The sequence below is a fragment of the Falco cherrug genome, chromosome 8, assembly GCF_023634085.1.
Source record: "Falco cherrug isolate bFalChe1 chromosome 8, bFalChe1.pri, whole genome shotgun sequence".
In the NCBI taxonomy this organism is placed as follows: Eukaryota; Metazoa; Chordata; class Aves; order Falconiformes; family Falconidae; genus Falco; species Falco cherrug.
The window spans coordinates 46,977,770-46,991,848 of NC_073704.1; the positions used below are offsets into that span (position 1 = coordinate 46,977,770).

The 14,079-nt window shown below is 52.5% G+C and overlaps 1 protein-coding gene and 1 long non-coding RNA gene across 2 annotated transcripts in view; both read right to left on the reverse strand.

Moving 5' to 3' along the window:
- The window catches only part of FGF18 (fibroblast growth factor 18), a 73,327-nt gene extending 68,891 nt beyond the window's left edge, over window positions 1-4,436 (reverse strand). The window contains exons 1-2 of the mRNA XM_005442675.4: window positions 4,018-4,436; window positions 3,713-3,749 (exon numbers count right to left, since the gene is read on the reverse strand). Coding sequence (XP_005442732.1) covers window positions 3,713-3,749; window positions 4,018-4,049 — 69 coding nt within the window. The 5' untranslated portion in view covers window positions 4,050-4,436. The remainder of the gene's footprint in view (window positions 1-3,712; window positions 3,750-4,017) is intronic.
- Window positions 4,437-7,536: 3,100 nt separating this feature from the next.
- Window positions 7,537-11,180, reverse strand: LOC129736615 (uncharacterized). The gene is made up of 3 exons (XR_008733496.1): window positions 9,726-11,180; window positions 8,605-9,062; window positions 7,537-7,786 (listed from the first exon to the last, which is right to left on the reverse strand). It is a non-coding gene; the product is annotated as an uncharacterized LOC129736615 (long non-coding RNA).
- Between the last annotated feature and the right edge of the window lie 2,899 nt (window positions 11,181-14,079).

The window sequence follows — 14,079 nt, forward strand, 5'->3', positions numbered from 1 at the left end:
AGCTCCGCCAGACCGCAGGATCTGGCTCACTGAATGTGTGGAAGCAACACTCCTCTGTGTCTCACTTTACAAAGCCCCAAACAATAACTGTCTGTCGCTGCACAGGAGCTTAGGAGAAATAAGTTGCTATTGGCATGGTGTGCGGCAGCCTTCCTCTTACACAACACCAGCAGATGTGAAAATAGCCCGGTGCTGCCTTGTGCGCTCCTCTGACCTCCTGTTTGCTTCTGGATCAGATTCCAAAGCTGGATCTTAACCTACAAGAGCCATAAAAGCAAAGGATTTGGCCCTATCAGGGACCTCTTCCTAATCTAACACAGATGCACTTCATGTAGGAGAACACGCTGAGGTTTATCAGGGCAGGGAAGAGGCTGAGGCAGCACGAGCCTCCGCTCCACAGCATGGCCAGGGCAGCCCGCGCCGGCATCGTCCCATACTCCAGCCGACAACGCACTGGAGGTGGCCCAGGGGCAGAAGAGCTGGAAGCTCTCACAAACACAAAACCTGGCATCCTACTGCTCAGCCTGCACCAAAGCTGCTTCCAGCCCCCACCTGACCCGGCAAAGGGGGACATCTGAGCTCCTGAGGTCCCATGTCCCTGACCCCAATGTCCTAAAGGGCCACTGGGGCTGCCAGAGCTGGTACAGCATGGGAGCCCCCCTCCATCCACACAAGGTGCTCCTGGGGTTTCTCACCCATGCGAAGAGCAGGGAGTGACTCCAGAGCCAAACACAAAACCGCTCCAGGACATACGGAGGGAAAAAGCATGTGGAGGACAAATTGCTCCCAGAAACGTGAAAAGGCACTGAGAGAATTAAACCAAAGGATGCTAAAGATAAGCAATAGAAGGAGAGTTTAATAACCAGTGGTGAAAGGGTACCCCTAAGAACAACCTGCATAAATAAATTAATCTCTCCAGTGTCCCCAGGGATATCCAGTGTCCCTGCTGCCCTTGGGACTGCAGCAACGCCAAGCAGCAGAGGAACTTCCCAAGATGCAAGAGAAGAAAACAAGACAGGGACATCGCTACCATGGGGGAAGGGACCGGAGAACGAGGTGTCCTCCTCACAGCCCGGCAAGGTACAGGGCTGCTCTCACAGCCGCTGGCACCCATCGCCTGTGCTCCAGCAGCGCTCCCCTCTGACCCACCATGCGCTACTCCCTGTTGTCCCTTGGTGGAAACGTCACCTGACAGCAAAGCCCTGGAGGACCCCAACTCATCCAGGAGACTAAATCCTGCTGTAACCCCCCCCCTCCCTCCGAGCTTGCCACGGTCTGGGCTGGGAAATGCACCTGCGGGGCTGCCACAACCTACCCTCAAGCGATGCTACACCGACCGGGTCACCTGCGGCACTGTGGACGCAGGCTCGGGGGCTGCGGAAAGCTCTGGGCCAGCAGCTGAGCTGACATGCCACCTAACTGCGGGCAGCTTGCATGTCACACACCACAGTCTTTGTACGCGCTTAACTAACAGAAGATGCAAAATACCTAAGCTGTGGTATTTTGCCCCAGAATCCCTCCAGCCCCAACACATGCTGGAGGGATTTCTACCTTTGCATGCAGAGCCAGAGGGTCACAGCCAGCAGCAGAGGAGCGTAATTCTAAGACTAACACGTGAGACGACCCGCTGATCATGGCTTGCATGGGAGGGTGAAAGGCGGCCTTAGAATATAATCCATTTCAGGCACTCTTAAATCTCTCCAATACAACACAGAGCCCTTTAAGCAAAACTAAACAACTTCCTTTAGCCTAAATAAATATTAAACCTAAGTGATGCATTAATTTACTCCAGTTCACCAAAGGCTAACTCCTACCCAAATTGATCATTATAAAAGAAATCCTATAATCCCTCGCTCCCATTCAGGCTCAAAACATGTAATCCCGTGAATAAATCCAGAAAGAAAGTGTAACAAAATGGGCAATAAAAACTTACAGCATTCACATCTTTTCATCTACCATTAATACTGTAAACACTCACTCGAAGGCCCTTGAGTATGACTAATCTAATGTTTTGGCTCCCAACGCTAATTGCCGAAAGAGCTCGCCTCTCGGTGTGACACCCAGCGAGACCCACCGCCCCTCCAGCCACGGCCCAGGACACCTCCGCGGCGCCCAGCCACAGCGAATCCCCGCCTCAAATCCCGCACAAGGCTGCAAAATCAGCACGAAATGGAGCAAGTATGGTTCTAATAGCACCAGAGCGCAGAGCTTCCCCCACCACCACCTTTTTTTTTTTTTTTTTTTTTTATTATTTTATTGCTTTGGAAGCCTGCGAGCTCCAACTGTATAAATGCCAATAACTTCCCAAGTTTTAAGGCTGCTGAAGTAAGAGATCAGATTTTAGCAAGTGCTTTCCAGGCAGCCAGCCAAACTTTTTCTGATTCACTAAAAGCACCAAAGGGAGGGGGAGAGGGAGGGGGCTGGAAGGCTGATTAACTTCAGTTACCGCACAAGCACAAAAAAATATCTCCCCGCTGCAAAGGGTGCCGTCGCTGCGAGCCCTGCGCAGCCTGTTATTCCTTGGGCTTGAAAAAAAAAAAAAACCAAAAAAAAAAAAAACGCACCGGAGAAATACAGCAAACGCCTTCCAACCGCAGGGTAATTTACAGCTGTGGATCCTCTCCTGCCGAGGAGGCTGCGCCGCCGAGGGGAGGCTCTGCTGGTGTTAGGTTCGAGCTGCAGTTTTCAGAGGGGATGAGAAAAAGAATGTGACCGGGGATTTTTTTGAGGGGTTGGGGAGCAGAGGATGGGGCTGGTTTGGGTTTTCATTTGGCCGGAGGGATGGAGCCCCCTCCAAGGTCGCAGCTGTGCTCATGCGGGACCATCCCTCGCTGCCGTCGGGTGTCGGGGTGAGCAGGTGCAATCCCGGCCAAAGCACCGCACGGGGCCGAGGGGTGGCACGAGTGTCCCCCGGCCCTGCGGGACGGTGGGCTGGAGCCACTGGGACAGCGGCACCTGCTCTGCCTGGTCCCGCAGGTGGGTCTGCTCCGGGATGCCCAGCTCAAATCCCCATCCCAGGGAGCTGCGTGGCCCTGGGGCTGTTGGGGGGCAGCGGCTGCCCTGGCACCCCCAGCCGCCGTCCCTGTCCCGCAGGCGCCTGGGCTGCGGAGCCTCGGCGCTCAGGGTGTTCCTCCAACGGCTCCATTCCTGCCGAGGCAGGATCAAAGGCAGGATCTGACTTGGATGGCTTTCTACTGAATAATGGGGAGGGAGCACACAGCCTCCTTCTCCTGGCTAGGGAAACGCGTGTTTTTCAAAGTATCAGTTTTTGGGAGTAAGTTCTCTAGGAGAGGGGGGAGGAAATAAAAAAAGGGGGAAAAAAATAGAAGAAAAGGAAAAGAGGGCGAGCAGAAGAGCGCCTGCTTTTCCAAGGCAAGTGCATCAATCAACGTTGTGCAAGGAGAGTCCAGCACTCCCTCTCACATCATTAGCCAGGCTAATGCACTCCAGAGGATCCCGCTAGGGCAGGCTACCGGCACCCGCACCGGGGCACCCCGCGCCCGCAGCGGGCACCCAGCGAGAGGGGCAGCCCCCTGCCAGGGCAAGTGACACTCCGGCATCTGGCGCGGGGAGCGGTTTAATACGTCTATAAAAACTAGAGGGGAAAAAAAGTGAAAGCCCCAGCCAAAAGTGCCTGGCACTGCGAGGTCAGCACGCCGCCTTTGTTTCTGTTTTACAACCAAAAGCGAAGGAGGACAGAAAGGACACGTACCTGTACCTGAAAGCACAGCAGCAGGAAATGTAAACATCTGGAGAGGAGAAAAAAAAAAAAAGCAACAAAAGATCAAATGATGCGGTAAAATGGTTAAAGTTGATTTTTTTTTTTTTGCTTTGTTTTTGTTTGCGATTTTTTTAAAGGACACAGAGCGATGCTCTGCTTATGAAAAGGCTCGGGTCCCGATTACCACCTGATTGCAAGGAAAATGCAACCGGAGACCCCAAAATGAAAGTTTAAAAAAAATAAAACCAACCAAAAATTTTTTTAAAAAATATTTAAAAAGATGCCATAATCCTTACAGGCAAGTGCAGGCTGAGAGCAGTGAATACATCGCTGGGCGAGGAGAGGGGGCAGGTCAGTGGCTTCACGCTAGCGGAGTGCAGTCCCCCACCGCCGCCCTGACATGGGAGCGATCCGGCCGGCGAGCTCCGCTCCGCTCCGCGCCGTTCCGCGCCGCTCCGCGCCGCCGAGAAGTTGTGGTACCGCCCGCTTTGCCTCCTCCGAGTGACTCGCTTAGGCATCAGCTCTCCTCTCCCCCTGTCTCTCCTCCTCCTCCTCCTCTCCCTCTCTCTCTCTCCGCCTTTGGGGGGATGAAGGTGCTTATTGTCAGTAACTTCCGATCATCAGCCAGTGCCCCCCCGCCGCCCCCCGGGCCGGCCCTGCCAGGCGGAGAGAGCCTCTCCGCGGCCCCGCGCCCGCACAGCGCCGCCGCGCCCCGCTCCGCGCTCCTCTGCGCTCCGCTCGGCGCGGTGGCATGGCGCTGCGCGGGGCGCGGGCGGGAGGCGGGACCCGGGGCGCGCCCGGGCGGCCCCGCGGGGCTGGCACCGCCTGCGCGGGTGGCGCACCGCCTGCGCGGATAGCGCACCGCCTGCGCGGCGCGCCCAGGAGGGCAGGGGCGGCGCGGAAAGTATTTTTTTTTAGGAAAATAATGTATTAAAAAAAAAAAGGGGGGGGGGGGTGAGCGAGGCCGCGCCGCTCCAGTCCCCTCCACGGCTCGCCCGAAACACGAAGGGGTCCCCCCGCGCCCTGACACGCGTGAGCCGCGGCCGGTCCCGCACCGCGCTGGGCTCCGGGGGGCGGCGGGGCCCGGCGCTCTCTTACCTCCGGGCGCGTCCCGGCCCCGGCGAGCCCCGGGCGGGCGGCAGCGGGGCCCCGGCGCGGCCCCCCGAGTACCGGGCACCCGCCGCCGGGGCCGGGACGAGCCGCGCCCGCCGGGGCCATGAGCCCGGCCCGGTGCCGCGGCGGTGCCCGGCGGGGCAGCCCGGCGCTCCGGCACGCTTCGCCTGCCCTCCAGCGGCCGCGCCGCGCCCCGCACCGCCGGCCGGCTCCCGCAGCCCGGGGGGCACCGAACGGCTTCCCCCTCCTCGGGTTGCTGCGGTTTGGTGGTGGGGTGGGTTTTTTTTTTAGCTAAAGAAAAAAAAATTCGCACGCTGAGAGCGTGCGGTAACTCTTTCCCGGTCTCTGCAAGCTCGTTTATAGCAGACAAAATGCCAGGAACCGTTAACCTCCACGTACAGCCTAACTCCAAAGAGAGCCTAATGTCAGTTAACACCTTATTAAGTGAGAACATAACCATAGCTCATAACTCGGAGCTTTCCAAACTCTCCACTCGAGTACCAGCGCATGCCGGCACGGCACGTTGGGCCCTGCTGCTCCCACATCTGGGGGACCAGAGTGCTCATCCCCCCTGTTCTCAGCCACAAACCAGGCAGCATCCTCCGTCCCTGGAGTTCCTTGCTGGGGACAGCTCAGACACAAATCACACTGGTTTTCAGCCGACAGTTTCAGGCCCAAGAGGCACAGAATACGTTACCATTTGAAAACAGTGATAAAGCAAATTCTTAGAAACCCCCCAGCGCCAGCATGTATATGGGACATATGCAATGGACTTCCCACTTCTGCTCTTAGGGATCCAGATGTAAAAAAAAAAAAAAACAAAAACAAAAAAAACCCACAACCCAAACTGCTACCAATTACTAACACCACCAACACCAGTGGCAGCACACATCCCTGTCCCTGTGGTCCCATGGCACCTCGCCACAGCTGGAGGCTGTTTCCAAGGATGGCCAAGATCATCAGAGCCACCCTCCCAAGACCCACAGGTTGAGCTCCCCAGGGTGCCCCATGCAGAAACAGTACAAACAGAATCTGGCAATTCGCAGGATGAGAGCATTTAGCTTAGATGTGAAAATATTTAATATATTCCTAATCATCATCAAAGAGTCTTTTCCTCAAAGCAGTTTGGGTGGGGAGGAACCCAGCCTATGCTGCCTTGTGCCGTCAGGTGCTGCTCAGTCACCCAAGAGCAAGGCACCCCACGGCATGGGATCAAGCCCAGTGTTTCCATGAGCATCAGCCCATCACCTCGCTAATCCCCAGCGCCTGCTGCCCAAGGAGACCCTGCCCAGCACACACAGCAGCTAGGCAGAGCCAGAAGGCAATAATTCGTCTCTAACACCTGATTGTGGTCACCTGCAAGCATGAGCTTTGATTGCTCCTTCTCGACTGTCCTGACCACCAAAACTCAAAGCAATCAGAGAATTAATTGGAACTGTCTCAGAGACAGTCCTGGGGCAGGAGTCTGGCCCCAGTGGGTTTCTTTGGCCCTCCCTTAGGTAATTTTTTCCCTTTAGCTCTTCTAGGTGCAAATGCAAGGCTGTAAAATCAATCTGCCCTAAATCCAAGGGGGAAGATAGCAGAGGGCGGCTGTGGGAAGCCTGCATGGTCCCTCTACTCAGCGGAGCTCCAGAAAAGGCCACCAAGACTCCCACTGATGGCTGGTGCACCACAGACTGCACCAGACCAAGGATGTCATCCTCAGCTGAAACCAGATTTCTGCAGCTCCACCAAGAGCCCATGTCACATTTCTCTCTTCCCAACCCCAGAATCACCCTTGAGGAAGCAGGGTCCACGCAGAAAATGGGTACCTGGAACTCAGTCCCCACCCTTACCGTGACAATGCCAGGGTGCTGCACTGTTACCAGGAGGCATTAGGTTCATCCTGCCAACCCTCAGAGCTGAGCCTTTCATACCACTGACATTCTGTGCCAGTTTAAAGCATTGCATTTTCCTCCTTCGACAAGAGTGGAAAACACTCAGCAACCAGAATATGGAAGTCAGGACTTCTGGGTGAGGTTTTCAAATCCAAAGCATCCCACACATGACCTGCCCCCTCTCCCGCAGGAGCAGAGCCTTCCACACACCAAGTGCATCAGCTGCTTTACATTACCAATGTGTGGGTTGGCCTTGAGGACCTCAGGGTCTTTAAGTAGGATGATGGCTTACACAGTATCCAAAGGAAAGTTCATGCTTTTCTACTGCATGCCTTCATAAGACCAGTTTGACATGGAAAAGCCATTGGTGATGCACTGGGGAAGGGATGGAAGTCCCTACAGTGGCCACGAGCATCCATCCCACCACTTTGGGGCTTTGCAGCATGACAGCCCCATCACCTGCCAATGAGAAAATCCTCCATAGACAGTGACTGATGGTGTTGCCCAACACCCAAGCCAGCCCAGGGCTGGTGTGCCCAGATAGAAGCAGCATGGCTAGAAAAGTCATTTGTGAAGCAGCTAATATTTATAATTTCAATTCCCCCAAGAGCATGGAAACAGAGCAGCTACAGCAGAGCTACAAGCTACACATGGAAAAACCTGTCACAGGTGATGCTGGCCCAGCTGACACACAGTGTGCCAGCAGCACAGCCGTCTCCCACCACTGCATCCCAGCTGGAGCTTCAGCTGCCAAAGGGACCGGATCCATACAAAGCAAAAGGCACCCAGACACCTCAAGGAGTGGGAACTGTCAGGGCAACACCTGGGGGGTGCTTTAAAGAGGACACTTGGGTTTTCTCTTTCCAATTATGAAAACATTTCATTTGCAATCACACACGAGTTCTTTATTTAAACTAGATCCATGTTTTGTGCATCAGTAGTCTGACAAAGCCCTTTAATCTTTAAAATCCCAATAGGTACCTGAAGAATAATAGCATTATCAAGTGGATCTCAGACTACCAGCCTCGAAGAACACAGCTGAACACAGAAAACAGATGAGGCCGCTCACGTGTATCTGTGGAAAAATAAAAGTATCACTTAGCTACACATTGTTACAATATGTGTGTATGTATATATACTATATTAAGAGCTCTGCACCCACGCCTATTGCTCCACTGCTGAAGGTTGCGATTTGATCCAATTCCCCACACAAACGCAGCCAGCACAGCCAGTGCCCACTGGAAAATGAACACCTTTATTTTAAGCTGTTTATTTTTCACAGGGCATACTCAGGGTGCCAAGGCTGGTGTTCCTAAGAGCCTGATGCTCACAGCACTACATCAAGCAAGACGCGGGCCAGGTAGGGTCCCTGCGCTGTGGGGCGCTCCCCGAGATCTCCCAGGGTTACTGCCTTTCACTCACCCATGCAAATGCCTGAATTAAGACTATGTCCTACAGTGCCTCGCTGGCTTATTGGATTAGTGACTGCTCTTCAGCAGCTCAAATCAAAGTCTGAGCAGCATGACCTTTCACTTGCAGGGCTGTGAAGGTGCCCCCAGTGAAATGCGTTTCCCTTGCCCTGCTCCAGTGGTCCATATCACCCAAGGAGCAGACATTTCACAGAGCATGAAACCCATTCAATGGGGCCAAGGACTTAGCAGCACGCTTGAGTGGGAAGCCTGCCCACCCACTGGACACTCCTTTGGAATGTGAATGAGAAGCCGGCAGCACATGCCAGCACAGGATCCGGCCCCGCTGCACCTGGCATACTGTGCCACTGGAGCCCTTTCTCCTTTACATCCAAGATGTAAAGGAGAAAGAAAAAAACCAGGCTGACGTTTTGCAAAGACCAAGTTCAGCTCTGCATCGCAGCACTGCCGCTGGCGAACAAACCTGTGTGCTGCTTGCTCCTGGCATCTTCTGCATCCCCAGCCTCGGGCTGTTTCAATAAGCACTTCTTCCTGAAAAGCAGCTTGAAGAGGATTTCTACATTTTAAACCTTCAGTAAAAGGAAAAGCAACTTTTAGAAGGGCTGTGGCACGTATTCTCTCTTTATCCAGTTTACGCACAAAAAGGCAACTTTATCCCAAGGTAAGAAGAGATTTTAGAAACACTTCTGCCACATGGCCTGGACAGGCAGGGAGGGAGGGGATGCGGATGCTTTGCAGTTACTGCCACTTGGCAGAACTGCCACCTCAAAACAACCCTGAACTGGTACCCGGGAGGACAGGACTTCAGCTTTTGCACCACAATATTCAGCCACAGCCTCGTGAAAGAAACATGGTGAGGAGCAAACAGGACTCCGATTCCGCCAGCCACAAAGTACCAGGCTAAAGCCCTGATTCAAAGCACTGGAAGAAAAGAGAGAGAGATAAAAATAAAAGTTGCATGAAAATTCTGCAAAGCAATTTGCAAGTCGTCAGTGTGCGAGGTGCCAGCAGGGCCAACAGAGAAGAGAGGGTAAGGCCATGCAAAAGGTTAACAAGCAAAGCCACAGTTTCTACATGAAAATGCATCCCCTGTGCCAGCCCTACAAGCACCTGCATGGGAAGGGTGCTTAGCGTGGGGCAGGTCACAGCAGCCAGGAGCAGAGGTGCACAGCTTTGGTGGCTTTCCAGAGCCCTCTTCAGCCGCTAGCCTGGCTAACACACCCTGCGGTGCTTCCCCCACATCTACAGGCAGCAGCTCCATCCTCCTGCTCAGCGCAGCTGGAACACAAGAAGAGCAGGGCAATCAGGGATGTGGTGTTTAGCAATTTTGGTGCTTTGCAGCCGTGGCTGGTCCCCAGCACCTTGCTTCACCGCGGGCCATCAGACAGCAGCTGCAAGGCTGGGAAGCTGCTGGGTGCTGCTGCTCAGCCCCTGAAGCTCCCAGATTTCGCTGCATACCAACAGGCACAGGGAAAGCTCACTTATCAGCTAACCACAGATGGAATTTAGGTTTTAGCATGCTGAAGTTTCTCCCTGGACGTAAACAAACCACGCGCAGAAGAACAACAGCAACCCAAACCATACGTCGTCAGCTTTTACACCAGGTTTTCACCAAGCTCCGAGACAGATGAAGAGCCAGGGAGATCAGCACAGAGCCAGTGCGTGTCTGCAGCCACTCTGCTGCTTGCCCGGACTTTGAAAACACATGGAGGCCTAGGGAATGAACCGAAATAGGGAACAAAGGTGTAAATAAAGCGAAAGCAGAAATGCTGAATTCCCACAACGAGCATTTTAAACACTAATTCTGGACACGCGTAACAGAGTTTTCCTTCACTGCACTAAAAAAAGAACTCGAAGCAGTGCTGGGTGCCTTCTGCTGACTGAGTTTTTAGCTTGTGACTGTTGAGCTGTGCTTTATAAGCCCCACAAATCAGCCACCAGCCTGGAACACATGAACTGCACCATGCCATGCCAGCCAGTGGGGATGGCAACGGGAATTAGAGGCATTAATCCTGCAAATACAGAAGCATCGATCCCCTGTGGTGACCAGGAGCTGGGTGGGCTAGGGTTTAGGTCAAGAGGCCTGAAGACTGGCACTATTAAGATGCAGGTGTGGCATGACCCCATCTTTTTAGTACGAAGTATTTGCTATTTCATAGCCGCTGGGCAGCCCAGCTGGACAGAGGTGAAAGGTCTCTGGAGCCTGAATGAAGACAGCACATCCATTAGTCAGCATTAAGGAGAGAATACGTGCGAGGGGTGATGTGAAGTCCCAGCTCTGCTGGAGTTTGCCCTGCCATTACCAGGGGAGGCCTCTTCTGGCCTCCAGGAACTCTCGCCTTGAAGAACGATTACTGAAAAAGCACATAATGCATGCCAAATATAAGCAAGCACAAAATACCAGAATAATGGGATAATATGAATAAGAAATACAAATAATAGGGTATCATTCTGTACCATGAATACATCCACCTGGGACAGCCTTCTGTAGACTGGAAGGTGAGGGAGCTGGCGCAGGGCAGAGCACCAAGTCCTGGGAGGATGGAGGTGGCCTGAAAACCCCAAAAGCCACGGCCAGCCAGCCCAGCATTGCAGACAAGCTGTCCCAGCTCCAGAGAGAGCAGGGATGCTCCCAAGGGCTTCTGCAGCCAACTGTCCTCACTGGACTTCTTAGGAACGGGGGCAAGAGAAGCACCTCTTCCAGCTCTAGACCACATGCATGTCTCACAGCCCCACGCAAAGGGAGAACCCAGCATGCTACAACCCTTTCTGTGATGTCTGTCATTACTTTGTAAGAAAAAAAACCCAACAAACTAAAAAAGTCTTATTCAGCAGTCAGGACTTCAGGGTTTGCAAAGGTTTTTCTCCACTGAAACACCTCCCAGATTTCAATGGGATTTGGGAACTGAAACCCCAGATGCCACCGAAAGCTCCAGCACACTTGTTAAACAAACCTCAGTGTTTTATCAGCAGAGGAATGAGGAAAACAAAATCACTGAAAATGACAGACATCTCAAGCTAAAGGAGAGACTCGTAGGCCAGTTCAATATGCTGTTCTCCTGGGTAGCCCACCTCCAGTGCTTTCCCACACCCCACCGTCCCCCAGCCTGGCCACCCCTGCTCTGGTGTCCTGCCTGTCCCACAAAGAGAAGATGCCCATGGGCTTTCCTTGGCCCCACCACCCAGGAGCATTCCAGCTCCCCTCTGAAAGCGTGTGGCAGCTGCTCAAATGATTCTGAAGGGAGGCAGTACAGGAAAACCTCTGCAAGCAACCCTACACAAACCAGTAGGAAATTCCACTTTCCAGCCTGTGCAGTGCATTAAATCCTAGGGCTTGGCTTCTTGGATTTATATTCCTCCATGGTTTCGTTTTTCAAAAAAAAAAAAAAGAAAAAAAATCACAAGCTGTTAAGCTTCAAAACTTAGTATTTCCTTAACTTGGAGATTTTCAGCTCGACAGCTCTTAAACATAAACCTCTTTGACTGAAGTCTCCTGAATTAAGCTGTCTCCAGCAAGTCACCATCTCAACCCCCATCTATGGAGCCTCCTTCTCTCTGGGATGACCGATCCCTTTCCCAGCCACTGCTGTGGGCTCCTGCACTGCCCCGGCTGCTATCTCACAGGCAGGACCTCACGTGGAGGCTGCACGACCACACGTGTCCCCACAGCTGGCACATGCCACCCCAGGGCAGCTCAGGGCCGATGCACACACAGCTGCAGGTGCTGAACAACTGGTGATGTCCTGGACCTCTCTATACCCCACGTCACTGTTCTTGGTGATGGCACAACCCAATAAACAACTTGGAGCAACCTCAGAGCAACTTTAGGCAGGCCTGGAGACAGACACAGGACAGCTCTTTCTGAAAACAATGCCAAGAAAAGTGTGTTTTACTAATCCTTTTGAAGAGGACCTGTAGGCTACATCTCACTTCAGAGCAAGGACTCCAAAAATGTAGCAGATGGATGGCTCATTTTCTTGGCTGTTTACACAAAAATATATCCAAACGTGGCCTTTTTCTGGAAAAATCAACGTCACAGGCCAGTGAAGAGGAATCTCTGGAAGTCCCATTCTGCTGGGGCATGCCCAAGCACCTCGCACCCCTGCAGGCAGGTAGGGCTGAAGGCTCCATCGACGTGGAGGCACACGGCAGGGCAGCGCTGAGCTTTTCTCATCACCATGCTTCACCGTGACTGAAAGGAGGGCACCCGTCTCTGTTGTGCTCTTGGTGACACTTTGCCACACAACACAGAAGGGTGGATGGATTCATGCAGGAGCACCATGTCTGCACTTGTGTTCAAAAGATTTTTCTGGAGACTGAGAGCACGAGACTGACGATGGAAAGACAGTGCTGCTTGCAGCAGCAACAGATAGAAAAGACTGGAGGAGGAACTGATAAGGATTAGAAAACAGAGAGGAGAAGCCTGAGGAGCAGTGATGGACCCAGTTAGCAAGAAGGCTGTGCAAAGATGTAGAAGTGGGAATGAGTTGTAACGTACTATGCAGAACCATAAAGCTGGAGGGAACAAGCAGAACCACCTCTCCTAGTTTGAGACCCTAAAAAAGAAGCCAAGATCCCCCGATCTCCCAGTCCTTCCGTGGTCTCCGGAGATCACGAGGGTTGGGTCCCCTTCATTATGGTGATCCCATGATACATTATTGCCTTTAGCTATGGGCGGGGGGGGTGGTGGGGTGGGGGGTCATTTACTTAAAATCTATTTTTCCATGTGGACAATTTGAAGGAAATTCTACTTAGAAGTACGGGAAAGAGTTAAGGGGCAGGGAAGAATGTCCTAAAGGCCAGAGGTGGCCTTATTACTAAACTGAAGGCATTCTCTATTAGCTGCAGCAGCCCACGGTTCACAGCACCCACACATAGGTGTGGCATTTACATACAGGCAGCAGCTACAACAGCAGGTACTTTGGGAGGCAACACTCAAAGCAACTCTGGGATAACATATACTGCCCCAACATAGCATGACCTGCGTCACTAGAAACCTCTCATCGAGGATGCTCTTGGGAAAATATCCCAATTGCAAGCTGTGGGACAAATAAAGGACTAATGGGAAAAGTTACACAAAGCAGGCACGGATAAAGGTGGTTACAGCAGTGAAAAGCCAAGTACCTCAACAAGCTACAATATGCCTTCAACTCTCCCTGCAATTATTTCACATTTAAAAAAAAAAATGCAAAAACCTCAGGCTTAATTTGAAAATAGCTTTGAGAATTTATATCCTCACTCAAGAGGAACTTATTTTCTCTTAAATACCAGGTAAGTGAACGGAATTGGATGGGGCTCAGCAGGCTTAGGGCCCCAGCAATTAGCTGAAGGGATCTCGAGTAAGACTGCAGGACCCTTTGACAAAATTGCCTTCAGTTTATAAAAAAAGACTGTTTCTAGTACCAGCATCAACCAAACACTAAGTCTAAGATGAACCAATTGTCTTCCGAGTGGCCTGATCACATCCCCTTGTCCCCTCCTTTTGCCACCTGCTGCTCAGGTATGCCAGTTTCCATCCCCTGGCCTGGGCCAGGCTCTGGGCAGCAGCACATCGCTGCCGGCACAGCCGCCTCCGAAGCCGCAGGTGCTGTTAGAGGACTCCTGCCGAGCATCCCAGTGGGTCTCTGTTTTTCTCATTCTCACTTTTGATCCTCAGCCGCCACCTTCTTGTTTTTTTGATTCACTGCCCTTTATCATTTTTCATTTTCTCCTTTTCCTTTCCTATCCTTTTCCTAAAAAGGCTCTTTTGGCTTGGTTCAGAGAGCCGATAGAAGTGGGAGAAGAAAGTTTCTGAAGTAAAGGGCAGAGCAAAAGTCAGCCCCATACAAGTGACCACAAGCCATGCATGCATACAGTTACAGGAGTCCAGTGGTCTCCACGGAATGCATATATCGTCTTAATTAACATTTAATACATTTGATTGATTTGGTCCAAATTC